The sequence below is a fragment of the Corylus avellana genome, chromosome 2 (genome assembly GCF_965113065.1).
Source record: "Corylus avellana chromosome 2, dhCorAvel1.hap1.2, whole genome shotgun sequence".
Classification (NCBI taxonomy): Eukaryota; Viridiplantae; Streptophyta; class Magnoliopsida; order Fagales; family Betulaceae; genus Corylus; species Corylus avellana.
In genome coordinates, this window is record NC_142491.1 from 24,679,344 (window position 1) to 24,706,967 (window position 27,624).

General features: G+C 38.6%; 1 protein-coding gene across 1 annotated transcript; it reads right to left on the reverse strand.

The window, feature by feature from the left end:
* Positions 1-1,084: 1,084 nt before the first annotated feature.
* On the reverse strand, positions 1,085-26,878 carry MTR4 (RNA helicase, ATP-dependent, SK12/DOB1 protein). The gene is made up of 14 exons (XM_088513854.1): positions 26,485-26,878; positions 25,252-25,452; positions 24,941-25,159; positions 23,737-24,075; positions 20,437-20,541; positions 19,053-19,163; positions 14,857-15,107; positions 12,586-12,709; positions 11,910-12,192; positions 11,665-11,819; positions 11,300-11,449; positions 10,986-11,218; positions 2,227-2,491; positions 1,085-1,654 (listed from the first exon to the last, which is right to left on the reverse strand). The coding sequence occupies exons 1-14, from the start codon at positions 26,770-26,772 to the stop codon at positions 1,376-1,378; spliced, it is 3,003 nt and encodes a 1,000-aa protein (XP_088369980.1). The 5' UTR covers positions 26,773-26,878; the 3' UTR covers positions 1,085-1,375.
* Positions 26,879-27,624: the final 746 nt, after the last annotated feature.

Sequence of the window (27,624 nt, forward strand, 5' to 3'; positions counted from 1 at the left end):
GAATTGCTCCATCTTCCAGATGCATGGTTGGCAACTGAACATTGTGAATTTCAGCCGCTTGATTAAAACTAAGCCAACCACTAGGATCTTCTCCTCGAAATCTTGGAAAATCAATCTTCATATAATTGGTGGTGCTGCTTCCCTGCAATTCCTGTAAGTTTCTGCTTCATCTCCAATGTTGCTGTTGAACTTAAACATTAATGGTAGTGATCATCTATTTGAGTTCCTGAAGTGATTCAACATGCTTTTCAGAAATTTTCCCAAGAATCAAACACTTTCCTCCGCTGTTGTTTTCTTGAGATTTTGTTCCAGATGCCATTTTGATTGATATAGTAGATCAAGAACCGGTCGCTCTGATTCCAAATGATATAATTAAAACAGAATTAGACAAAAATTCAAGAAAGCCAATCCCTCTTTTGGGGGAAATCCTCAACATAAATTTGATTAGAAATCATTTCGCTCATTTCATAAAGAATCCTATATAAATATAACCAATCATTTCAAACACGAAACTGAATAAAGATAGCGGAAATGCGACCATATCAAAACAACTAGAAGAAAATACAAGGTTAAAAAATTATTTATTTAGTCCATGTGGATTACAATTGTACCAAGTTATTTAGCCCCAAAAGTTATCAAAAGTGTCTAAAGAGATCATTTTAAAATGGTTATTACCATCAGTAATTTGACGAAATCGTATATCCATTTAACAATCAATTGTTGATTGACATGTCTTAGAGGATGACTCAGCCTGTTGTTAAATTACAATTTCACCCTTGAAAAAAAAAAGGAAAAAAAAAAAAGAGAGGCTACCCCTCATATAGTAAGAGGTGACCCCTTTTGTCTATTTTTTTTTTCCTACAAAAAGAAGAAATTGGAGAAAAACTACAATTTTACAACAAATAGAGTCATCAATTATGCTACATGTCAATTAACAATTGGTTGCATTTTAAGATACTTTTAATGTTCAAGGGATTAGTTGGGAACAACTGCAAACCACATGCCCCAAGTCCCAAAATACAAATACAAAAATCACCAGCATCATCATATCCATAAGAGAGAGAGAGAGAGAGAGAGAGAGAGAGATCCAAAAATCACTCTAGCATTTTCTTATAAATTACATTTTGTATATATTACATCTTCCTTTGGAGTAGCCTACTATTTCCTAGAAAAAAAAAAGAAGAAAGAAAAAATGATAAAAAGTAGAAAGAAAAAGAAATATGGCTTTTTTTAAAAGTTCATCCAAAATTGCCACTAATCATCGCCTTTGCTTCTCTCTCGCTACAGAGAGATCTTCCTATACTTCTAACATCCTTCTCAGGCAGCATCATAAAATAAAAATAATACAAAAATTTGTTCTCCAGGTAAAAAACTACTACAAGTACAGAGACGCTGCAAACACAATATCTCGCTTGATCTTCGAAACAGCCTCTTCAAATTTTGACTCAAGCTCTGTTTCCCCAATAGATTGTGCTGCTTGTATGAGCTGCTGAAGAACTTCCTCCAGTCTACGAATTGCCCTGATCAAGCTGCCCTCAAAAACCTGTGTGATTTCCATTATCTCATAGAATTTCGATCCTTTCGCCCAAGCATACACAGCTTCCATGATATCAGGCCGGAATGAATTCACAAAGTTCTCAACATCAATTTGGACCTGAGATATACAAAGATTCGAAAAACAAACATTTTGTTCAGTTTTTGATGTATTAATTGGATGAAAAGGTCTATAAAAGAGCATCTCAAATGTGCTCAGAATTCCTGTAGAAACAGTGCACATACAGACAGCTTAATCAAATTGACATCTCTTATGCTTTTTAGATTACTTAGAAGTAGGGTGGTTTTAACAATGAATCTCAAAAGACTACTAATTACGAGGGAGGAGATGCCATTGGGCTCTAGGAGGTTGAAATAGACATCAATATAGTAGGACACAAATCAGATCCTTTATCGCGTAAGTTGATGGGTTCTAATCGCATTTTGTAGCGTCAAAAAGTATGGCTCAACAATCACTAGACGAACTTCATTTCAGTTAGTCGCCCATTTCCTAAACAATTCTGAGAATGTGCTTAGCTTTTAACCAAGGAATAAAGCGTTAAATTCTCTCCCCCAAAAATAAAGAAGCCTAATTTGAGTTCCAAATTCCTTCAAATGTGATAATTATATTATATTGTTAAAGTTTAGCTTAAACTTAGAACAATGAAAAATAGCAAGAACATCCATTATTACCTTGCACTCAAGCTGAACTTTGGCGACCTTTCGAGCTGTATCTTGTAGTTGCGCAAAGAGCAAGTCAAGTTCTTCCCTAGGCTTCGTAGCATTTTGAAGTTTCTCCTGCCAGACAAAACAAGAAAGGAGAGAAACCATCTGTTCCACCGTTATCTCCTTTAAAACCCCATTGAACATTAGCTCTGTTAGGGTCAACTCATCTGCACTACTGATTTCACAAGCAACTCTCCCCTTCAACTCCACAACATCATCATTTGTGACATATCTGCAATTAAATCCACTCTAATCATTGTAGTACAGCATGTTAACAAAAAGGATGATGAGAAGATGGAAAAGTAGATCTTTGAAAATCTCAATAAGCTTCCATCATTATCTTGTCCAAAACAATTGTAAATATAAGAATAAACAATAACTACTAAGCTTACTGACAAACAATTTTAAGGTAATAGCAAAAGTGAAGGAAATAATAAAGAACAACAATACATAAATATGTATGTATATATATACATGCACACATAAACATACAGACAGCGAGAAGAGAGAGAGAGAGAGAGAGAGAGAGAGAGAGAGAGAGAACTACATAATTTCCTTAAGATATCATGCCATTATTTTAGACGTACTAATATCAATGGTTAGCCAAAAACACAGGTGAAACCTAAGATGAAATGGCAAAAGCCTTATATCATGGACATCATTTTGTTGGGATAAGAGAAAAAGATTCAAGAGAGAGATCTCCATTCATCATCAATCTAAATAGTAGGAGAGTGCAACTAAAAGTCACAAAGACCTTGTGTTGCAAAATGCCAGTACATCGAAAGAAAAGATAGGGAAAAGAAGCAGCTCAAAGTGGAGTGTTAACAATGTCAGTTATATATATATATAAAGTGTGTGTGTGTGTGTGTGTGTGTGTGTGGGGGGGGGGGGGGCAAAGGATAACAAGAACAGACTATATGCTTAACACAGTATTGTTGGACCACTAATATACCCTGCTAAGCCTTGCAAAGAGAAAGATGAGGAATGTTCACAGAAGGCATGTAAATTTTTTTTAAGAAAAAGTACACATACCTCCTTCAAACTACTACTCAATTGATAATATTCCCCCAAACTTTCAATTGCGACAATGTTTCTTCCAAACTATCAAAACATTGATAATGTCCCCCCCAAGGCCAGCAAAAAGACAAAAATGACCCTAAATTTTTGTCACACCTATAATTCAAATAATAATAATAATAATAAAAAGTCTAAATGCCACTTTCATCTCTCTTATTCCGAAGTCTCATGGAGCTAATGTTATTAAGGATTTTCGTCCGATTAGCCTTATGGGAGGGACATACAAGATTATTGCCAAGGTCTTGGCTAATAGAATGAAGAGAGTAATGAATAGGGTTATCTCTAAACCCCAGAATGCTTTTGTTAAAGGCAGGCAAATCCTGGATTCAGTTCTCATCGCCAATGAGTGTCTGGATAGTCGTATCAGATTAGGGGAACCCGGCTTATTGTGCAAATTGGACATGGAAAAGGCCTATGATCATATGAATTGGAAGTTCCATCTTTATCTACTAAGAAGGTGCGGTTTTGGAGAGAAATGGTGTTCCTGGATTGAGCATTTCATTTCGTCTGTGAGATTCTCGGTCTTGATTAATGGATCTCCTTCCGGATTCTTTGATAGTTCACGTGGAGTGAGGCAAGGCGACCCTCTTTCTCCATTCCTGTTTGTTTTGGTCATGGAGGCCTTCAGCAAGTTGATTGAGGCCTCGATAGATAGGGGTCTCATTTCTGGGTTTTCTGTGGGGGCTAGAGAAGCGGATGAGGTTATCGTCTCTCACCTCCTCTTTGCTGATGATACTCTGGTTTTTTATAGGGCAGACCCTACTCAAGTAAGAAATATTGGTGCCTTACTTGTTTGCTTTGAAGCTGTCTCTGGGTTAAAGGTGAACTTGGCCAAATCCGTTCTGGTCCCTGTAGGCACTATGGACAATGCGGACATGCTGGCTGGTATTTTGGGATGTGGTACAGCTACTACGCCGTTAAAGTATTTGGGTCTCCCCCTGGGGGCCTCGTTCAAGGTCGAGACCATTTGGGAGGATGTGTTGGAGAAATATGTCAGAAGGCTGGCCTCTTGGAAACGATTGTATTTAACTAAGGGGGGGAGGATCACTCTCATAAAGAGCACCTTATCCAATCTTCCCACCTACTTTCTGTCTCTGTTTCCTATTCCGGCATCAGTGGCGAAGCGCATTGAGAAGATTCAACGTGATTTCTTAAGGGGTGGGATTGATGAAGAGTTTAAGTTTCATCTGGTCAGTTGGGATAAGGTTTGTTCTCCGATCACTGAGGGAGGTTTAGGCATTCGGAATATGCGTTTGATGAATCAAGCTTTATTGGGAAAATGGTTGTGGAGATTTGCTCATGAGAAAGAGGCTTGGAGGAGAAAGATCCTGGTGGCAAAGTATGGTGCGGTTTGGGGTGGTTGGTGCTCCAGGGTTCCCAAAGGATCACATGGGGTAGGGTTATGGAAGCACATCTGTAGGGGGTGGAGGTCGTTCCAAGGCCACATTAGATTTGTCCCAGGTCTTGGGTTCAATATCAGGTTTTGGGAGGATATCTGGTGCGGTGACATGCGTCTCAAGGAGGTTTTTCCTGGACTTTTCAGTATTGCCACTAATAAGGATGCGTCGATTGTAGACAATAGGGAATGCTCAAATGGCTCTGTTCAGTGGAGTGTTTCCTTCACTCGCAGGGTACATGATTGGGAAGTGGAGGTTTTGGCCTCTTTTTATTCGCTATTGTATTCGCACCCAATTGGCGGGGAAGGGGAGGATAGAATAAGTTGGATCTCTTCTCGGAAAGGCAATTTCGAAGTAAGATCTTATTATAGGATCCTTGCATCTAAAGACCTCACTCATTTCCCTTGGAAAAGTATTTAGCGCACTAAAGCTCCTTCGAAAGTGGCTTTTTTTCGCTGGGACGGCCGCGCTTGGAAAGATTCTTACTTTGGACAATGTTCGGAAGAGAGGTATTGTGGTGATAAATCGTTGTTGCATGTGTGAATCAGATGGGGAGTCTCTTGACCATCTCTTTCTACACTGTGGGGTGGCGCGCACCTTATGGAATGCCATTTTCATTCGGTTTGGCTTGTGTTGGGTTATGCCGGGTAACGTTAAGGAGATGTTCGATTCTTGGTAAACTAGCAGCGCTGTTGTGTGGAAGATGGTTCCTCTCTGCCTCATGTGGTGCATTTGGAACGAGAGAAATGCAAGAAGTTTTGAAGACTTGGCTAGGAATTTAGAGGACCTTATGCATTTTTTTCTTGTACACCCTCTTCACTTGGACTGCTGGTTGGCTTGCGCCTATAGTGATCAGCTTCCAAGATTTTCTTTTTATGTTTTCTTATTTTTTTTCTTCTTCTTAGTTGCTCTCTTGTATACTCTCGGTGTACTAGGGTTGCGCCCCTCTGCGCCTTTGATATATATATCTTTATTTATCAAAATAATAATAATAATAATAAAATAAATAAATAAATATTTTCTTTAACAAAAACGATTTTTTTTTTTTTTTTAGTTTTAGTTTTGATTTTTGATTTTAATTTTGTTGAGGGTATTTTCGTCATTAGGGGGGACAACGACAATTTTTGGTACTTTGATGATGATATTGTTGCAATTGAAAGTTTAGGGTAGACATTGTTAATTGAGTGGTAGTTTGAGGAGAGTATATGGACTTTATTCCTTTTTTTTTATAAATAATCAAGATATCATTAAAAGCGTAAAACACCTCCATGTACATAGAAAGTATACAAGATAAGCTAGCTAACTAGCATGGGCAAAAAGAACAAGAAAATCATGATGATTAATCAGCAAAAGTGCGTTTTGGCCATTTTTAGAGGAAAGAAGCCAGAGAAGCATTTTTAGAGTTTTTGTTTTTACCAAACAGACCTTTTTTTGATTACTATAGTTTTTTAGGTACTAAAAGTATTTCTTAATCTCCTTAAGGTAATCTCAAACAAGCTCTTAATTTCATCCAAAGTCCTTTCACGGCCTTCAAAACTTTTTTTTTATTTTTTTTTTTATAAGTAATAGCCAGTTTTATTGAAAGCGTAAAGGCGCCCCAAAGTACACCGGGAGTATACAATAGGATCACCCAACTAGATAGAGAAAAGCGAACAAGGAAATCATCATAGTTAATTGACACTGGGAAGACATACGCTACAGTCCAAAGATACAAAATGTGGAAACAATAAGATAATAAGTCTTCCAAAGATCCTTCCATATCCTCAAAACACCTATTATTTCTCTCATTCCAAAGGCACCAAAAGAAACAAGAAGGCACCATCTTCCAAACCGCAGCACTCCCCCTCCTTCCCGAAGTCCACCAACAAGCGAGCAAATCAGAAACCCGTCTCGGCATCACCTAAGACAACCCAAACCGCCCAAAAAAAGCGCTCCACAAAGCATAGGCCACCTCACAATGAAGAAGAAGGTGGTCCACCGTCTCCTCATCCCTCTTACACAACTAACACCTGTTTATCACAATCACATGCCGCTTCTTTAGATTATCTAGGGTCAGAATTTTGTTCAAAGCTGCCGACGACACAAAAAAACTAGCCCTCGGCGAGGCATTTGTACGCCACACACTCTTCCAAGGGAAGCACCTCCTTTCAGAACCAACCAAGGACGCATAAAGAAGTCTGACCTTGAACTGGCCTCTTTTGGAGGGGATCTACCACAACTTATCTTCACACCCTCGTCTCACTCGAGCCGAATGCAGCAGCTGGAAAAAAAAGGCAAAAACATCCACCTCCCAATCATGAGCCCCTCTAGAAAAACTAACATTCCACTGATTATAGCCACCCCTCACCTCCAAAAGGGTTGCAACATAAACATCCTTCGCACATGCAATACTGAAAAGACCAGGGAAAGCTGTCTTAAGAGCCGTATCTCCACGCCACACATCATGCCAGAATCGAACCCTAGTCCCTTCTCCCACCTCAAAACGCGTGAAGCCTTGGAAAGTATCCCATTCCTTCCTAATATTCTTCCATAACCCTACCCCAAAAGTGCCTCCACACTCCAAAGAGCACCACCCTCCCCATAAGCTTCCAAACTTCGCATCCACCACAACCCTCCACCAAGCATCTCTTTCCGAACCGTAACGCCACAACCATTTTCCTAGCAGTGAGTGATTGAAGACCACTAGGTTTCTAATCCCCAATCCGCCTTCCTTAATTGGCGTGCACACCTTTGACTACTTCACCAGATGGTATTTGAACTCTTTGCCTAGCCCACCCCATAAGAAATTACGTTGTAGCTTCTTTATGCGCTTGGCAACACTAACCGGAATAGGGAAGAGAGATAGATAATAAGTAGGCGAGTTAGCAAAAGTGCTCTTGATAAGCGTGACCCTGCCACCCTTCGACAAGTACAACCTTTTCCATCCGGCCAACCGACGTTCTATCTTTTCGTTCACTTCAACCCAAATATGCTTCGCCTTATGAGGAGCCCCCAACGGCATACCAAGGTATTTGATAGGCAGAGTTGCAACCCCACACCCTAGAATGCCTGCTAACATGCCCACTTGTTCCTCATTCCCCACTGGAATTAACATCGACTTAGCCAAGTTGACCTTCAGACGGGAAGCAGCTTCAAATAATAGAAATAGACTCCGCAAATAACGGACTTGGGAGGGCATAGCATTGCAAAAAAGCAAAGTATCATCAGAAAACAGAAGGTGAGAAACCACAATGTTACCGACCTTGAAGCCATCAAGCAGCCCCCCATTCACTGCCGCTGAAATCATCCTGCTCAAGGCTTCCATCACAAAAACAAATAATAGAGGAGATAAGGGGTCCCCTTGTCTCAAACCCCTGGAACTGCTAACAATACCATTAGGAGATCCATTGACTAGGATTGAGAATCGCACCGAAGAAATGCAATGTTCAATCCAAGAGCACCAAATCCCCCCAAAACCACACCTCCTCAACATATATAATAAGAAATCCCAATTCACATGGTCATAAGCTTTTTCCAAATCCATTTTGCAAATGATCCCTGGCTCCCCCGATCTCAACCGACTATCGAGGCATTCATTGGAAATCAGAATAAGATCTAGAATTTGCCTACCCTTAACAAAAGCACTTTGCGACTGAGAAATAATCTTATCCAAAACAACCTTCAATCTATTTGCTAATACCTTGGCTATGATTTTATAGATACCTCCCACAAGACTAATCGGCCGGAAGTCCTTGAGATTGATGGTGCCGGGAACCTTCGGAATAAGCGAAATAAAAGACGCATTGAGGCTCTTTTCGAACAGACCTCCTGCATGAAAGTCTCTAAACACCTTCATAATATCCCCCATCAAAGACACCACAAAAGGTACGAAGGCACAATCTTCCACACAGCACTACTCCGAGAGCTGCCGACAGTCTACCAACAAGCATACAAATCGACTACTTGTCTAGGCATAACCCAAGACAACCCAAAGCGATTGAAGAAAACATTTCCAATGGCACACATGTTAGAAATAATGCAGAATGTGTTCAGTTGTAAAGAGAAGACTATTGCTTGTGCATCTATCCTTTTTATTTCTAACAACAAACAACCTCACAATGAAGGAGGAGATGGTCCCACGGACTCTTCAACACATGACACTGTAGAAGGATTTAACGCCAAAAAGCCATTTTTTGGCAGGGACCCACCACAACTTGTCTTCCCCACCAGATCCTCATTTGAAAGATCATGCCAGAATCTAATTTTGGAGCCATCTTCCACCTCAAACCCCTTCCAATATTCTCCAACCTTATTTGTGGGTCCAACACTGCCCTCACTTTAAGTAAAGTTGGAGGTTATAAAGTGAAAAAATAAGATTCAAACTCACTTAAGACTACTTATTTTAATACAATGTTAAATTACCACTTAAGTCCAAAACTTCAAATTGAAATCAAAGGATGAATTACTCAATAACAGAAAAATAAATAAATGGCAATATATAAACAATGATCGCATATAACTAACCAAAATTATTGATTAGAATAAGTGAGTCATACAAAGACATTTAATTACGCTTGACATAATTATTAGATAAAAAGACCACAGTTAATACATAAACACTAATATAATATAACATAACATAACAACAAAACACAAAATTAATCAAATAGAAAGGGAAGTATGAAACAAAGTCAAATAAGTAGTAGAACGAGAGTGAATTATGCATGTTAATGAAATATAAAACTAGCTATTATTACCACCCTTGATAATGAAGTGGGATTCACTTTTCACCCTTGATTTTGAATTTTAGTTCCTCCATGCCCATCGTGGTTGCAAATTTTTAGTTGATTGAAGATCTAAAAATAAGTCATACATATAACACTCAAAGTTCAAGTTTTAAAGTAATTAGGGATTGTTTGCTTCATAAAACATAGAGTTTCACGATCCCCGTGGTCAAGATTGAAATGGCTACAGGTTTGACAAAAGTGCAACACAAGACAGTTGCATGATTTATAGATCAATCATGTGGCACATGATCTATAAGTCTTAACCGTCTTTTTCATCAACTATAACCCTTCACCAGCTGTAGATCATTTGACCTGCACTGAGTTGGTGGCTGACTCTTGCGGTAACTATTGCAGAAGGAAGAAATGCACCAGAGATATGGGTACTTGGTTCTTCCCTCAAACACCAAGTCATAAATCCTCATTTTCTAAATACCAATTACACATTCCAAAACACCAATCCGAACTTCAAACTTAAAATAAACTGCATACCAAAAAGAAACTAATTAAGAAACAGGAAGGTGTAGAACATTGAGGATGACATGCCAGCTCAACCCGTCTGTTTAGAAACTATAGGAATAAAGTGTTAAATTTGAAGGACTAAGAATGGCCAAATGTAATTTTACCATCACAAATTGGCCTTGGGATGCCTACCAGTGAATATGTAACTTGCTGCTGAATTGGTTGGATAAGTAACAATACCCCTTTAGTTAAAAGGACAAGTATGTTTATGCCTACTTCCAAACTGATGGGTGGCTCCATCTTTATGGGCAAACCCTTGGAGGTGAAGTGTGTATCAATCAAAAACTTGGTATGCATGACACATGAGAAGTGAACTCAGACTGTTATTGGAGAATTAAATCCTAGTAGTGTTCCAGCAGGCAATATTTGTCCCAAATACACAAACAACCTCCAAAGATTTTATTACCTGCCTCACCATGACACAAGCCTCAAGAAAGCTGAGAGCCTAACTAGTGCAGAGTTCTAAGGAAGCAGAATAAAAAATATATAAAAATAATAAATAATCATATGGTAAACTTAGTAAAAGAATGATATTCTGTCAAAATCTAAATAATAAATCCACCCCATGGCTTACAGGAAAATATTAAAAATATAAAAACAACAACCAAAAACACACATCGTAAACACAATAATTAAAATTTGGGCAGAAAAATGGTGGCCTTGGCAGTGAACATCATGAATGGGCTATTACACAATCTACCGGAAACGAAAGAGACCCTAATAAATATATTTCCAGGAAGATGCTGTTTTTTTATATTGTTTATGGTTCAAAAAGTAAAATTACAAAACAAAAGAACATAATACCACCAGAATATCTGGAAAAAAAAAAAAAAAGAGTTTAGGTGGGAACTCCTGTTACCAGAACTGATGTCACGTCATAAAGTTTATAAATCAAGCAGCTAACAAATTGGAATAAAAGGTGTGGAAGCAAGAAGTAAAGCCAAGTGATAAAGAAGAGCTCCGTTACCCTAGCCTCCGAAGAACCCTTTTTCTTGCCTTGAATTCATCTTTAAAAGCCAACGTAGTGGAAGATCGTATTGTCTTCTTAAGCAACTTGATCTTGGCTGTCAATTGTTGCTTCATGTGAAAAGCTTTGAGCTTTTGCTCAATAAGGGGAGATTTAGCAACTTCATGCTTGTCAAAAAGGCTCTCTAGAGCCTCTATTCTACGAGCTGCTTTTTTGTACGAGTTACTTTGGATCTGGAAATAATATATCAGGGTAGAAACTCATAAAATATATAAATGTGTCTGTGACTGAAAAATGAATTTAGAGTTATATACCTTGAAGTCTTCTTCTGGATTTAGAAGGTGTGACCCTTTTTCAGGAAATCTAGAAAGTCCTTCAGAAACCTTCTTCAATGTGTTTTCTCGAATTTCCAAAGGCAAAAGATCCTTTGGTATGACCATCCGATTACTACTTAAATTAATGATCTGTTCATGATATCAGACAGCCAACAAATTCTTAAATGAGTGATGATCCATGGAAGTGAAGCAAGTTATAAAATATAAAATGGCATCAAAGTAGAATATTATTGCTCAGCAAATCCATCTCTCTGAAAATACCAAGACCAGTTGAAATAGTGGACAGAGGAGAAAATAAATCAATTTAAAGAATTTAGACAACAGAATAGAAAAAGGGACTTTGCCTGAGAGATGGGGATAGAAACAACAAGCGGTTCTCCAGGCTCTTTCAATTGAACAATCTTAATGGTTTTCTTGACAATTCCATCCTTGCCCACTACGCATCTTGTAAGAACATCCACTGTGTAGTCTGCGTCTTCAGGCTTTCTACTTGAATCATCTGTATCACACATTGATTATTTAACAATTCATGAACTTGAATTAGAAGGGAAATGAGGATGTTTAATGTGAAACTATTGACAGTTCTCACCTTCAGATACACTTTTCACTCTTTGAAAATTTACTATCACTCCCCATGTGACCTGGTCCTCGATAGAGAAAGATGGGGAAACTTCTTCTGTCCTAGTGCATTGAATACACACAAGCCTTCCAGCCTGAAGGAAAGGTAAGCAATACTTTGGAGAAAATACAATATCACGAACATCCTTCTTCAAGCTCTTGTACTGTTGTAGCAGATCATAATAATTCTTCAAACTATCTTCTTCTTCAATTATAATTGAACCCCTCTCTTCTTCAAGATCCTTTATTTGTTTCTGCAAATAAAACATTAATAAGGGTGAGTTTTTAGTTCTCTCTCTCTTTCTTGGATTAATCAGTATCAGTAATTAGATTAATTTCCTGTTTCTAAAAATAACGTCTAGATAAAGATTTTTCTATTTTATAAGCAAATTCCTTGTATTTTATAAGTGAATTCCTGTACAACTATCTCATCTTAGAATTATTTAGCCCCCCAACGGTTAAAAAGAATTTGAAAAATCAAAACTTTATATGCGAAGTTGCTCACCAAACATGAATCTTTACGAAAGTGATAAATTATGAATTGATTCTTATATTATCAGAACCAGTCCATAATCTAAATGAATAACAAGCATCTTTTGCAAAGAAGAAGACCAATTGAAATCGGTCCTCAGTCAATGTTAACTAACCTCAAAACTAGGAATGGCACGGTCGGCTTGGAACTGATAGAATGAATTACGGAGCAAATTCTCAGGATCGCCATCTTCACAGCGCATTTGATTCAAAATCATGTTGTAACTTAAATGGAAGGCACTGCAATGCAAGGAAAGTTAGTCAGCAAAAGCAATCCGACAAAATGAAATGAGATTTATAATCAAAAGTATAACTGCAACACTAATATTTAATTCCTTTCCTCATTTCTCCTTTGTTTTTAGTACTTCGCATCCACCAATTCTGGTTTTAAAATTGTTCAATATATACATCTTTATGGTCAATTGCAACCACAAATATGACTTGAAATCCACTTCCAGTCAAATTTATTCAGGCTATGCATGACGGACGCACTTCATATTATAAGCATAGGCACTTCTGAGTTACCTCAGAATTATTTTGGGCTTTAGACTCCTGAGTTTCGAGTAATTCCAATTAAAGCTTATTGTTTTAATTTTGGGCGTCGATTTTATGCTTTCAACAAAACTCTTCAAAAGTCACACGTACACACACGTTATGCAACCAAAAAAAAAAAAGACTAAGCCCAAGAGGCACCTAGAATTGTAATGTATAAAGGACCAACACATAAGGTCAGATGGGGGAAATGGAGGAAAGCTTTTTGATTTCTTGATCACTCAAGTTACCATCAAACTATATAATTCCTAACTTCAGGAGGCATAGACGGGAAACAAAATTCAGAATTGAATGCCAACAATATAATAAATAAAGAAACAATATTAAGATAACCCCTTGTGGTTTGGGTTTCTATCAATTAACTCATTGGATTTCCAATTTTATTAATTAAATCTCCAATTTGAACCCTTTTCAAATAGGTCCAACTATCCCTATTCTATTTTTTAAAAAAACAGAAAAGAGAAAAAAGAAAAAGAAAAAAAGGCACAGGAGCGGAGACAACCCTAGCCACCCTGTGCCAATAGGGGGTGGAGCCAGCCCACCTGTGGCAGGGTTGTAGATGCCCCACCCCCTGTGCAAAGCAGGCGCAGCCACTGAAGAAAATAAGAAGGAATAGTTCCAAAGGCTCGAAAAGTAGATTTGGGCTTATAAAGCTTGAACCTTGAAGGCTAAAAGCGGTTGGAAACAAAATCTAGGGTTGCTGAAATTTTCTCAAGCACCGGGGTTCTTTGGCATTGGGAGAGCTAGACTATAGATGTATGGGGGGGGGGGGGGGGGGGGGGGAAAGATTGCTAGAAGTGATGGAATTTAGGGTTTCTAACAGAGTAAGGAAAAGGATTTGGCTTGGAGGTGAAACAAGATGTTGGGTTGTTGTTCTGGACTGTCGACAGAAACACAAAAGCAATATTTTGGCTTTTCGGGTTTGTTGGGAGCTTATTTAATCAATATTTGGTTTTAGGTTTTAATGACTTTGATTTTAGGAAAAGACCAAACGAATTGAGATCTGGGTATGTTGTAATTTGATTGAAAATTGGTTGGGAAGTACATGGAAAAATAAGAACAAGAAGGAGAAGATAAGCATCAAACCTGAGGTTCCTCAGGAACTCACACTAGGGTTTCTATGTGAAACAAAAAGAGAAAATCACTATAAGAACAATTTATTTACCAAATAACCGAAATGCAAGTTTTCTATAATTAAACCCTCCATTGCGAAATATCTCACGTCATTTGATTTGCTTGGTGGAGTGGTGTTTTTTGTGTGGACAATGGCTTTAGGAAAAATATTAAGTCTGGATAATTTGAGAAAGAGGAATGTTGTGGTGGAGTGGTGTTGCAAGCGAGTTATGAAGCTCTATTCTTAATCTGTGTTGGTGTTAATTGGGTTATGCCTAGACAAGTGACCGATTTGATGGTGAGTTTGGGAGGTCAGGGAGGGCGTTGTAATATTATGATAGTTTGGAGGTTGGTTCCATTGTGTTTAACGTGGTGCCTTTTGAGAGAGCTGAATGCTCAGAACTTTGATGATGTCTGACTTCGGTGCTAGAGCTGCGAAAGATCATGTTCAAGACTTTATATAATTGGATATCAGCACATCATAGTTCGCTTTGTTTCTAGTTTTGCAGATTTTTTTGCACTTCTGTTCATTTTTTCCTCTTGATTAAGTCTTTTATATTTCTTGTGTACTAGGGATGCAGCCCCTATGCACTTTTTAATGATATTGAATTACTTATCAAAAAAAAAAAAAAAATGCCTAGATCTAAATACTAGCTCATTGTTGGGTTCTGATGTCACATAGATAAGACTTCTTTAGAACACCTGAAGAACACCGTGCATACCTGTTCAAACAATCAGCATTTCCTTTAAGCATCATTTTAGCAGTAGAAGGTTCCAGTTTCTCATCTACCATAAGGATGCATATTCCACGTTTATCAATACCTCGACGACCAGCACGCCCACTCATCTGTATATACTCTCCACTCGATATCCATCTGAACTTATCCCCATCAAATTTACGGACATTTGAAAATACCACAGTTTTTGCAGGCATATTCAAACCTATGCTGAAGGTCTCTGTGGCAAACAAACACTGAAGGAGAATGCATCAATCTTTGTGGTACTTCAAATGAATAACAGATATATTAAACAAAAGTATAAAAATAGAGAACCTAAAGAAATTTTCCCCTAAAAGATGAGCCTTAGTAATTCCAGAAATTGAGTAAAAATAGAGAAGAAAAAAATAACATCATTTATCAAAAACCCCAAAAGTTATGTTAAAGAATGAAAAAGGAAAACCATAAAACAAAAACAAAGGTCAATTAGTTTCTTCAAGAGTCAAAAGTTGAAGCGCCATAATAACCACTCACTCATGTAAGCACTTTCCCTCTCCCATGCTCAAAGGCCTTCTCCCACCGAGCGCTGACAAGGAAGGATGGGAATGCTATGTCTCCTCCCTCCCCCCTCCCCCCCATCCTGGCAGTCGTCATCTATATCAAAGCCCCTCGCTCCCCCGTGGAGTCTTCCCTCTCCCTTTGTGGAGTTTCACGACATCTCAGGGAGGGGCCTCTCTTTACCCAATGAATTAAAACGAGGGGAGGGAGGGGAAAGCTCTGCACCCCACCCCACCCCACCACCCCCCCCCTAAAGAAGAAAAACCCTCTTACAAAAGTATACAAGAGAGTTAAACACCCTAAAGGCTACTGCAATCTATAAAGTAAACAATTAATAGATTTGAAGATGAGAAATTAGGAACATAAACTATAGAATAATCCAAGAGAAATCTCAAAAAAAAAAACCTAAACACAACGCGTTAGACTCATGGTCCTCAAAGAGACACTGAATTCTTTCTCTCCAAATGCTCCACATTAAGAAAGCATAAATAACTTTCCAAATGGCCTTTTTAAGATGTTTTCACCTTGGATCTTCCAACAATGAAGCAACTCTAGGATATTGCTAATTTGCTAGACATAGCCCACGAAACCCCGAATAAATTCAGAACCAAGTGCCTAAGATTACTAGTGAACTCGGGAAGGTGATTTATAGTCTCCTCATTCTTTTTACATAGGCAATACCAATTTACAAGAGGGAAACCCCACCTTTCAAAATTATCAACTGTAAGGATTCTACCCAAAGTTGACGTCCATAAGAAGAAAGTAATGTGAGGCGGGGCCTTAACCTTCCAAACACTTTTCCAGGAAACGGAGAAGGATCTCCAATATGTGAAGTTTTATAATAGCTTTTCACATTGAAGGCATGATTACTAGTTGGGGTCCACATTGTTCTATCCGCCTCCACTGGATGGGTTTTTGAGGAATATAACAAATTAAGGATAGAGTTGAGAGATTTCAGCTCACAATCTTGTGCTTACCTAATGAAACTCGGATTCCAATGGATAGAAGTCATTGACCACCTCTTCTTGATGTGGAACTTCCCCTACTGCAACTAATTCAAATTTCCCAAGGTTAACCTTCAAGCCATAATAGGGCTCAAAACACAAGACAATGTGTTTTGATCACAATATGCATTACATATAATAAGCATATCATCTGCAAACAAAAAGTGAGATATTTCTAGAGGGACAACATTTTGGATGTCTACCGGGAATCATGATAAGCATAGCTCTAGAGAGGGAAGAGGGGGTTCCGATGCCCTAATAACCACTAAAGAAACTGTGCAGACTACCATTAATCAAGATAGATAAGCATGTAATACCCCACCTCATTGACACATAATATTGTCCGCTTTTGGCTCCTCCAAACAAAACTTCCTAGGAGGTCACCCATCCTAGTACTAATCTCGCATAAGTTCGCTTAACTGTGAAGTTCTGATGGGATCATGACTCTTACAGCTTTAAAACGCGTTATTGTCATTAAGGGAGTAATTATACATATAAGCACATCTCCATTTCCGTACACAGGCAATTTGGGACCTCACAATCACCCTCTTGGGACCCAGCGTCCTCACTGGCAACCCTCATGGAATTAGCCCATTCTTGGCGTCCCAATGAGTGCTCGCTAGCGACCCCATGGGCTTATGCACGCTCCCCCATTTCAGGCTAAGCAATGGCTCTAATTCCATTTATAACACCCCACCCCATTGACATACAATATTGTCCGCTTTTGGTTCCCCCAAACCAAACTTCCTAGGAGATCATCCATCCTGGTACTACTCTCGCATAAGCTCGCTTAACTACAGAGTTCTAATAGGATCATGACCATCACAGCTTTAAAACACGTTGTTGTCATGAAGGGTGTAAGTATACATATAAGCACATCTCCATCTCCATACCCAGGCGATGTGGGACGTCGCAAAGCAGGTCGTGGAGATACAAGAAAATATACATTTCCACCATTTAGTACCAAACCCAAAACGGCCAGAGAGATTGGAGAGGAACTCCCAGTTGACATGATCATAAGCTTTTTTCAAGTCCAGCTTGCAAATAACACCAAGAATTCCTGACTTCAACTTGTTATCTAGACACTCATTAGTTATAAGAACTGAGTCAAGAATTTTGATTGTTTGATATGAGTGTTCCTAACACTTGTTTTATTCTATTAGCAAGTACTTTCACGATTATTTTATATACACTCCCCATCATGCTAATAGGTCTGAAATCCTCTACTTCCAATTGCCCAATCTTCTTTGGGATGAGAGTGATAAAAGTGGCATTGAGGCTCTTCTCAAAATATCTCATGCTCAAGAAAGTTATGGAAGACACACATTAGATCATATGGGAGCAAAGTGTTATATAGACGAACCATCATTGCTGGCTACAAATAGAGTGAAAGAACAATCCACTAGAACATCATGAAACTCTGTTAGGGGTACAACGGTTGCCAGAGGTGCTTGGTACACAAGGGAAGACAGAGCTAGCAAGTAACGCATCACCTCCACAAATCCACACCATCCCCATTTCTTCTTTTTCTTCTTTTCTTCTTTTTTCTTTCTTTTCCTCACCTATAGTCTACATATTAGGAGCCAAATCTACCACAAATCCCTCCACCCATCAATGTTGCTAGCCTCCACTCTTTCCACCAATGCACCCCTCCATTGCGTGTGCAACCCACACACCGCCACAGTGCACGTGGGCTACATGTGCCGACACCTTTTTCTATTTCCTGGGGCAGATCTTTGGCTTTCCTCCACCTCTTACTCTAGATCTCCTTAATCGATGCACCCCTTTTGCATATGGAGACCCCGACCCATACGCAGTTCCAGTTGCGATGTCCTTTAAGCATCCTCTGCCAGGCACTTCCCTCACCGAACAGTATTGCTCCTCTTCGACAGCTCTAGTCTAGTCATTATTAGTACTATTCTCCATGTTGAGGCTTCTAAGCTCCCTTTCAATTGCAGTAGGCGTCTCTCCAGATAGCCCATCCACTAGACTGCTTTAATGACTGCTCCAACAGCCTCTTTTTCAGACTGTGCGCAAAGAATCTATTAGGTGGTCCATTTGTTTGACCCATTCTCAAATATTGTTAGGTTGTATTTTGCAATGTAATATTTGTATTGGGGTCTTTATTAGGGTGCCCACCCCTTCCATTTGTATTTTTCTTTCCGCTTTTAATGAAATTTCACTTGGCCAGGAAAACAAAAAAAGATGTTCCTAAGGGAGTCATCATTTACCCTCCAAAAAGATGAGGCAAAAAACCAAATAAAGATAACTCCTTATTAGTCTTTGTACCAATCTAGTAGCACCAAATTGGAAAAGAAAGGAAAAAACAGGCACAATGTTCAGGAGGACCAAAAGCATGGTGCATGATCAAAACTTGAAATAATGTTGCTCACAGCCCAGTAACTTTGGGAAAAGGGGTGGCTCCTTACAAAGGGAGCAGCAGTGACTAGACTCGAGCAAATGTTTACCAAAAACACAAGTCTTTGCAATTCGAGAGTGTTTTGCATTTTTGGATATAACAAATAGCACAAATTATGGTCAGGACTCTAAGGTGAATAGCACAAAAATGCTTTAGTAACTCATTAAGTCCCAAAAGATATGCATAGCAGAATTATAATCAAAATATAATTTGCTCCCAACCTTAATTAGTCCTTCTTGAAATAGTATCTCAATAACTTCCTTCAAAATGGGAAGCAAGCCAGAATGATGCACGCCTACTCCACGTTTCAAGAGAGGTAAAATATTTGAAACCTGTGTAAAAAAAAAAAAATTAAAAAACTTGATAACTAATTTAAAACAATAAAAGCTATATGCATGAACATATTAGCATAAAAACTAGACATAAAAGCTGAGTCCATGAGCTCAACCGATGTACGGCAAAAGATGCAATCACTGGAAAACATAATAAATAATGCAATGATACTTGGTACCAGTGTACCACTGAACCGCAGTAAACCAGATTCTTGGTACATTCAATCTCCCTTTGAACAGAATTTCACAGAAGTATCCCCTTTCATCACAAAAACTAATCAAATAGAACAATGACAACTTTTTAGAATAAGATGTAGGGAAGTAATAAATCAAGTGAAAAAGGTACAGCAAGCCAATGAGCTCTAGCTCAAAGCCCACTTCCTTTCCTACAAGAATGGGATGGGTGAGGTCATGGTTTTAAGACCCACCTGAAGTGTTGGCAACTCGCCGGTTTTCTTTTTTAGAAAAAAAATGAAAGAAAAAAGAACAGGGGACTGAGTTCAAACTTCTTTTTTAAAAAAATCAAATAAAATCAAATTTGGCGAGACTCCTATCAGTAATAATTGAAATTGATCATCATAATATTCCAATTCCAAATAGGATTATCTGAATCTTTTCTTCTTTGTTTTAATCCAAATAGAGCAGGTGTTCCATGTTCCCTTCTGAAAGGTGCAAAGCCATTTGGGGTTTTTTGATATATATGTAACACCTCATAAATCCTTACCTGTTCTGGCAATAACGATGGCAAATTGATAGACAACAAAGTTCTAAAACAAATGCTCCACCTCATTACATATTATAGAAGGGGCACATCATGTCACTCAAATCTGATTGTATTGTTAAATTTAGATAAGCCATTTTCTAACAAGTAGCCACCTTCATCCAAACCCAACCAATGAGTCTTCGAATTTTTTTTCCACTTGTGCCTTTGCTAGAAACATTGTAAGGTCTCATTGCATTACAATATTCTCAAAACTCCACTTCTTTACCATGAAATAGCAAAGCATCTGATACATGGCCACTATATAAACAAGGGGATATTTCATGTGTGCGCGCATGAGAGAGAGAGAGAGAGAGCATGTGGATTGAAAAAACTGAAGTAAAATAAGTTAAAAAACATATCACTAAGAAGTTGCCAATTCTACCAGCACTCAACCTGAAGTGACATTTAAGCGTTCGTGTTTCAGGTTACATCTTCTAAAACCAAGCATATAAGCTCACAAGCACACAAATACAAACTGACATACTTAACCGAAACAGAAAAAGAACTTACCTGAGGTAACTTCTTATCATCATCTGAAAGAATATCCATAGCACTCCAGAAGATAGTTTCTATGTTTGCTTTCTCATCATCCCCATTCAGATCCAATTTTGCCATCTATAACAACAAAAGAGAACCAAACTCTAGTTCACATGACCATATTTGCAAAAGATATGTGATGCATGCATAGTAGAAAGATAAAGAACCAAAGTATGATAAAAATAAATAAGTTCGGAGATCAATATTCCATTACAGATGCAATAGATCAAGATAATATTCACATGGATCTAGCAGTATGCAACATCATGATGCGTGATGCCCAATGTATATAAGACAGTCTTTTTTTCTATATAAGTAATTCAAATTCATTAAGAAGGGTGAAGGTGCAACCCAAGTACACAATAAGTATACAACAAAAATGCCAAACCACAAAAAGAAAATCAAGAAAGCTAGAAAAATGAAATCAACCATAGGCAATCGTCTAATGGTAAAGGGTATTGAAGAAAAAGCCTTTAATTCCACAATCATCCTCTTGAAACAATCTTCAAAACTTGGATCATTTCTTTCTCTCTAGATACACCACGTTAAGTAGGACGGAACCATCTTCGAGACTGTTGCATTAGGAAGACTACCAAACTGCCTCTCCAGCAAGCTAAGAGGCCCGCCACTCGTCTAGTCATCACCCAATCTAACCCAAAAAGACTGAAGATAGTGTTCCATAAGGCAATAGCAATCTAAGTGGAGTAAGAGGTGATCAACGGATTACCCACTTATTTTACACATGCAACACCAATCTACCACTACGATATGTCGCTTTCTTAATATTCTATAGTGAAGATCTTTCCTAATGCAGCCGACCAAATAAAGAATGTCACTCTCAAGGGAACCTTATTCCACCAAATACTCCTCCAAGAGAAAAGAGTACTATCATGGGGAATTAAGACATTATAGAACGATCTAACATCGAACAACCTTCCAAGAGGGGGAGCCCAATAAAGCTTGTCTTCACCACCACCCCTCTCAATCTGAAGGAGTACAACAGATTAAAGAATGAGGTAAGGAAATCCACTTCCCAATCTTATGCCGCTCTGATAAAATTAATGTTCCACCGATGAGTCACTAGAAAACTCCAAATGGTCTACAACGGAAGCATCCTTATAGCAAGTAATACTGAATAACTCCGGAAAAGCTACCTAGAAGGTCTGATACCACACCAAACTTCATTGCTGAAATCTAATCTTGGAGTCGTCACCCACCTTAAATCTAGTATGACTAAAAAACTCCCCTAGCCTCTCTTGGTATTTTTTTTCATAGACCCACCCCATACAACCCATGAACACCATTAGAACACCACTAATCTCACAAGCTGTCATATATAAAATCCACTAGCACCCTTCACAAAACCTCTCTCTCTCTCTGTCTCTCTCTCTCTCTCATGCACATAGCATCATAACCACTTCCCCAAAAGAGCTTGGTTGAACATAAGTGAATTCCAAACCTTGAGCCCCCCTTAGAGATCAAAAAGTAGACCTTATACAAGCTTACTAGGTAAAATTTGAACTATTTACCAATAACACGCCACAAGAAGTCCCATTGGAACTTCTCTATGCCATTGGCAATACCAACAGGGCAGGAGAAAAAGAGACTTCAAATTAGTAGGCAGATTAGATGAAGAGCTCTTTATCAAATTAATCCTCCCACTCTTTGTAGCACCCTAGACCTCCTAGGTTAATTTTTATGCTGTTGTTTGCTATTTTATATTTTTATTTATTGTTTGGTAACTATTTCTTTAATTTTTAGTTTATTGTTTGGTAACTATTGTTTTTATTTATTGTCTAGGATTAGCTTTTGGCATGATTGGTGGTGTGGAGATTCAGCTCTCAAGATAGCTTTTCCGATCCTTTATAGTATTGCTTGTGCAAAGGAGGCCTCAGTTGCGGATAACGTGGAAATGCTAAGGGGATCCAACCAGTGGAACGTGAGTTTCTTGAGGGCGGCTCATGATTGGGAGGTGGAGGCCTTTGCCTCTTTTTTCCAGGTGTTACATTCTACAGGAGTGAGAAGAGGGTCGGAAGATAGATTATGGTGGAACCCTTCCAAAAGAGGTACTTTCAAGGTCAAGTCTCTCTTTCTATCCTTGGCATGCTCGGAAGGGAGGAGGTTCCCCTGGAAGAGTGTGTGGCGGACACAAGCTCCTCCAAGGGCAGCTTTTTTTGCGTGGTCGGCGGCTTGGGGGAAGATTCTGACCTTAGATAACCTCAGAAAGAGAAATGTGATTGTGGTAAACAGATGTTGGATGTGTAAGAAGAGTGAGGAGACGGTGGATCACCTTCTTATTCATTGTGAGGTGGCGTCTGCTTTGTGGAGTGCCTTTTTTGGCCGTTTTGGGTTATCATGGGTGATGCCTGGTCGGGTTTTCGAGTTGCTAGCTTGTTGGTGGTCTGCAGGAAGGGGGGGGAGTGCTACAGTCTGGAAGATGGTGCCTACTTGCTTTTTTTGGTGTTTATGGAGAGAGAGAAATAATAGGTGCTTCGAGGATGTGGAGAGGTCTTTCGAGGACTTTTTATCCTATTGTTTTCATACTCTGTATCTTTGGACTGTAGCGTTTGTTTTTCCGGTTTCGATTAGCTATAATGATTTCCTTGTACGTTTTTCCCTTTCTAGTTAGGTGATCCTCCTTGTATACTTCCAGTGTACTCCGGGGCGCCTACGCTTTTAATAAAGTCAACTACTTACTTATCAAAAAAAAAAAGTTTATGGAATTCTTATATCCTCATTTTTCTAATTAAGAAATGCATAATATTGTCTTCCTACGGAAAGGGGTGTTACAATTATGGTATCAGAGCAAAGGTTATAAGATTCTAGAGACTCACAGGTTAAGGTAATAGGACATGACCCTTAGGACACAGTTCTCAGGATTGTTCCCAGCCTGTTACACCCTTACACAGGTACATCCTTTGCCAACCAGCCAAACAATGCTCTATCTTCTTAATAATACCATCCAAAATAGATTTGACACGAGTAACAATGTTCTGATGAGAACATTCGAAAGTGATTCAGTATGGGTCACTTAAAAGACTTAAAATTGCAAACGAAATGAATCTATGTATTTAAAAGTATTTCACATCACAGCAAATGGCTCTAGGAATGCAAAACTAATTCCAAGTTATTTTTCCATAAAATATACTTGTAAGAAATAAAATAAAACAAGTTGATCTAGCTAACAATAGTTAACACCTTGAAACATATAACAAATAAGGAGCATGCTCCCTCTCTATAATAAAGCATAATTTACACGAAATGAAACATTACCTGCATCGCAAGAAATTCACATTCCCTTTTGCTAAAGCTGAAAAGTATGACAGGATCATATTGACGCTGAATGATCATTTTTACCATCTTGAAGATGTCACTATCTTCACCAACTCTGCCCAAAGACAAACCCTTTTGCCACTTCCCATTCTCCTTTTTCTTGTCACCCTCACTAGCAGGAACAAGTGCATTTAAAGCTTTCTGAAAACTATCCTCGCGAAATTTTCCTTTTTCATCCACTACCAAGTATAGACCATCACCTCCCGAAGGGAAAATATAATGCTGAAGTGGTGTTGGCCTATAATCAGTATAAACAATGTGACAGGGTTGCTGGTGAACCTGCATTTATATCAACAAACTAAGTCAGCATGTTTTTCCACTGAAAAGTTAAGTAAAGTGCTTCAAAATGCTAGTGTCATATGAAAAAAAAAAATGTTGGTGATTCAGTAGCTGCCATAAATAATATAAACTAATAAAATGCAACACTTGAAGTATGATGTCATCCATTCACTCACATATACACAATATAATAAAGAATCAAATTTCTCTTTCTCGTATCACCCCAAGTAGAACAAAAGCATCATGGTCATCATGTCTTCAAGTCTTAACATTATGAATAGGGTTAAAATTATGACTACATCCATTTGTTATCTTCTGTAGCATATTTTTAGTTGCTGGTTGCACACCATGTACGTTTAACTTGCACCTTAAGCTCTAGGCAAAGAGAAGAAGGTAAGAGCTCAGGAGCCTACACCCCATAGAAACTGTCTGCCTAACACTGTCCCTTGGCTTGTAGTTCATAACAACCACATCAAAATGGGCACAGAGGATTCACATAGCCAAACAAAAAAGGGAAACCAGCTTCTGCAAGGCTAATTTCTGGCCAGCATATGAAAACTACCAGAGCACAATATTCAATGGGTCATCCTAAGTATAACTGCCAAATAAAATCCTATGATGACTATATATGACTCTCAACCCACGTTACTCTAACTTATACTTTTAATTATTCTTTCTGTTCCTCTTAGACTTACAAAGAGGATACTCATATTGTTCAATCCCTAGAGCACAATGATCCTGAGAATGGTAACAAGCATCATTAATCATTAATCATCTTCTGAGTGCAATGATGCTGAGAGGACTAATAAGCATCTCCAATTGCCTCTCATGAGAAGGCAGCCATAGTCAATCAAGAGAAAATCACCTTTGCAACCCAATCAGCAAATTCCTTTGCATTAGGCACAGTTGCTGAGAGGAATACGAATCTAGAGTTTTTTGGTGCCATTACAATGCTCTCTTCCCACACTACACCTCTTTCCCGGTCACGCATGTAATGCACCTCATCAAAAATAATCCAAGCAACCTCCCGTGTAATCTCTGATCCTTTGTACTGCATACTACGCCATATTTCTGTAGTCATCACCTGAAATTGAATTGCAACTTAACATTCCAAAAATACAGAACTTTTGATGCTCAAAAAGTACAACAAAAAGTGAAATTAACCAAAATACCTACCAAGCAAGAAGCATTGGGCTCAATAGTCACATCACCGGTCATCAAGCCAACATCTGAAAACTCTTCTTTGAACTCCCTATATTTTTGGTTGCTGAGCGCTTTGATTGGAGAAGTGTATATGACCCGTTGCTTATTTTGCAATGACATAGCAATAGCATACAATGCCACAACAGTTTTCCCAGCTGAAGTATGGGCCGACACCTGAAAATGCATGGAAATATGAAGTCACTGGGAAAGAAAAAGTTTCTGTTAGCAACTCATGCCACTATAAATCTTAGACCAATGAGAAGAGAGAATTGCCTAAACAATCAGTTTATCACAGCAAATTCATTGGTGAATGTTTTCAGTCCTACTCCTTTTCCAAATTCTCTAACTTCAGCAAAGGTTTGAAAAATCCATAATTGGTCTAGATTAAATGAACTTCAAAGCCACACTCCAACTTATTATCCAATCCTTTACATCAGAAAGTAGTTCAATAATTATAGATTAGACCAACTTCCAGAAGTTCCAAGAGATTATTTCAGAATTTGATCGAAATTTCCTAATTTGGCAGTCCTACAAATGCAGACCACTAGATGTTTACTCTTCCACATCACCAACCCGAGTCATGTCCACTAGCAGAAATCCAACCCACCGGGCCACCACCCTAACATCTACCAAAACCCTGCACCCTTGGAAGAGATTACAGTGTACTCACACCTCTCTCTCCTGGAATCAATCACAAACCTCTTGAAGCCATTCCAGTACTACATTCATAATCCTACAACTGAAATTTATCCCCATTCCAATAACCCGAATTGAATAAACCAGTCGTTTCTAGATTCAAAAGGCAAAAAACCAATGTACATCTCGTATTTCTTCCTTTAAGGTGGTTGTAACCCTTGAGCGACTTAAAGCTAAAACATTGTCTATAGTATCATCAAAGTTGGACTATTTTCACGTACAAGATAAAAACCTCTGGAACATTCTCTATACTTCATCTTCTTTTTTCTCTTTTCCTCTCCCCTCTCTTCCATTCTCACATACGCCTATTCCACTGTTCTCTTCCCGTTCCCTCCATTCTCTCTTTTCATCAAAACAAATAGCAGAATAGGCATCGACAAGTTCCGGATTGTTCACTAAACTAAAGTTTGAGCTATTCTAAAGCTAAATAAATAAATAACAAATAAAGGAATAACAAATCAATGAATGAAATTTGTGGAGGCAGTGTGTGCGTATGTAAGAAAACTATACCATGACGGACTCGCCGCTTTCGAGGCACTTGATGGCTTCGGACTGGAAAGGGTCGAGGGTGAATTCGAAGACTTTGGCAGGCGGCGGCGGCGCCGAAGAGGAGGGAGAGCGAGGAGGAGGAGCAACATAGCCCTCCGGGTGCGACACGTCGTGCAAGCAGGCCAGAAGCTCTTCGCCAACGGCGAGCGGCGAATCGTTATCTCTCTGGTGCCGTTTCTGCGGAAGCAGAGTGTCTCCCGGCGGGTCCTCTGCCGACCTCCTCTTCGAGGATCCCGTAAGAGCGTCCATGAACCGTGGGAATGCTGGGAGTTCAGAAGAGAAGAGCTTCAGAAACAGAAACACTTGTTCTGGGACGGCGGCGCTGTGCGGGAAACACTTCAGAGCAATTTCTTATTTTCCGACTGAGTAAATGCCACGTGAACCGTTGTGACATGGCTCTCTTTCCGAAACCAAAACGCACCGTTTTTTAGTTCTTCACATACGAGGGTTTTTTAATTTGTTAGGTTCATAGAGGGAATCTAGATCTTTTCTATTTGTTATTCTTAAAAAAACAAAAACCTAAATATTTTACAAACATAAGGTTTGAAGATAATTTTCTACTTACCATCTTTATTAATTGAACGGAAATAAAAAATTTAAAAAAAATAAAAAAGTATTGAGGGTAATTACGTAATTTTATAGATTTCTATCTAATTTAATAGAAATTAGTAATGAAATGTCTGAATTGAAAATTTTTGAAACATTAGGGGGTACATTGTCAATTTTTAAACATTGAGATTCGAATTGAAAAACCTTTAAAACTTTAGGAGAATAAAGTAAATTTAACCCTTTAATCAAACAATTATTCCTCTAAGATAAGAGTATTTATGTAGGTTGTAGAGGGGTTGGATCTTAAGAAAAATATGGTTTTGAAGAAACACGATAGGTCATGGAGAAGAGTTTCTAGATCCTAACATGGTGGTGCGGGGGACAATGGAGTCTTTCTCTGAAAACAAAAATGTAAATGCAAATGAAAGTGATAGGATGCAATAGAATGGGGGAGTGGAACAACACAAATGGAAAGCTCCCCCAGCAAACATGTAGAGAGTTTATTGGGATGCAGGTGTTGATAAGGTAAATTGGTGAATGGGCATGGAAGTA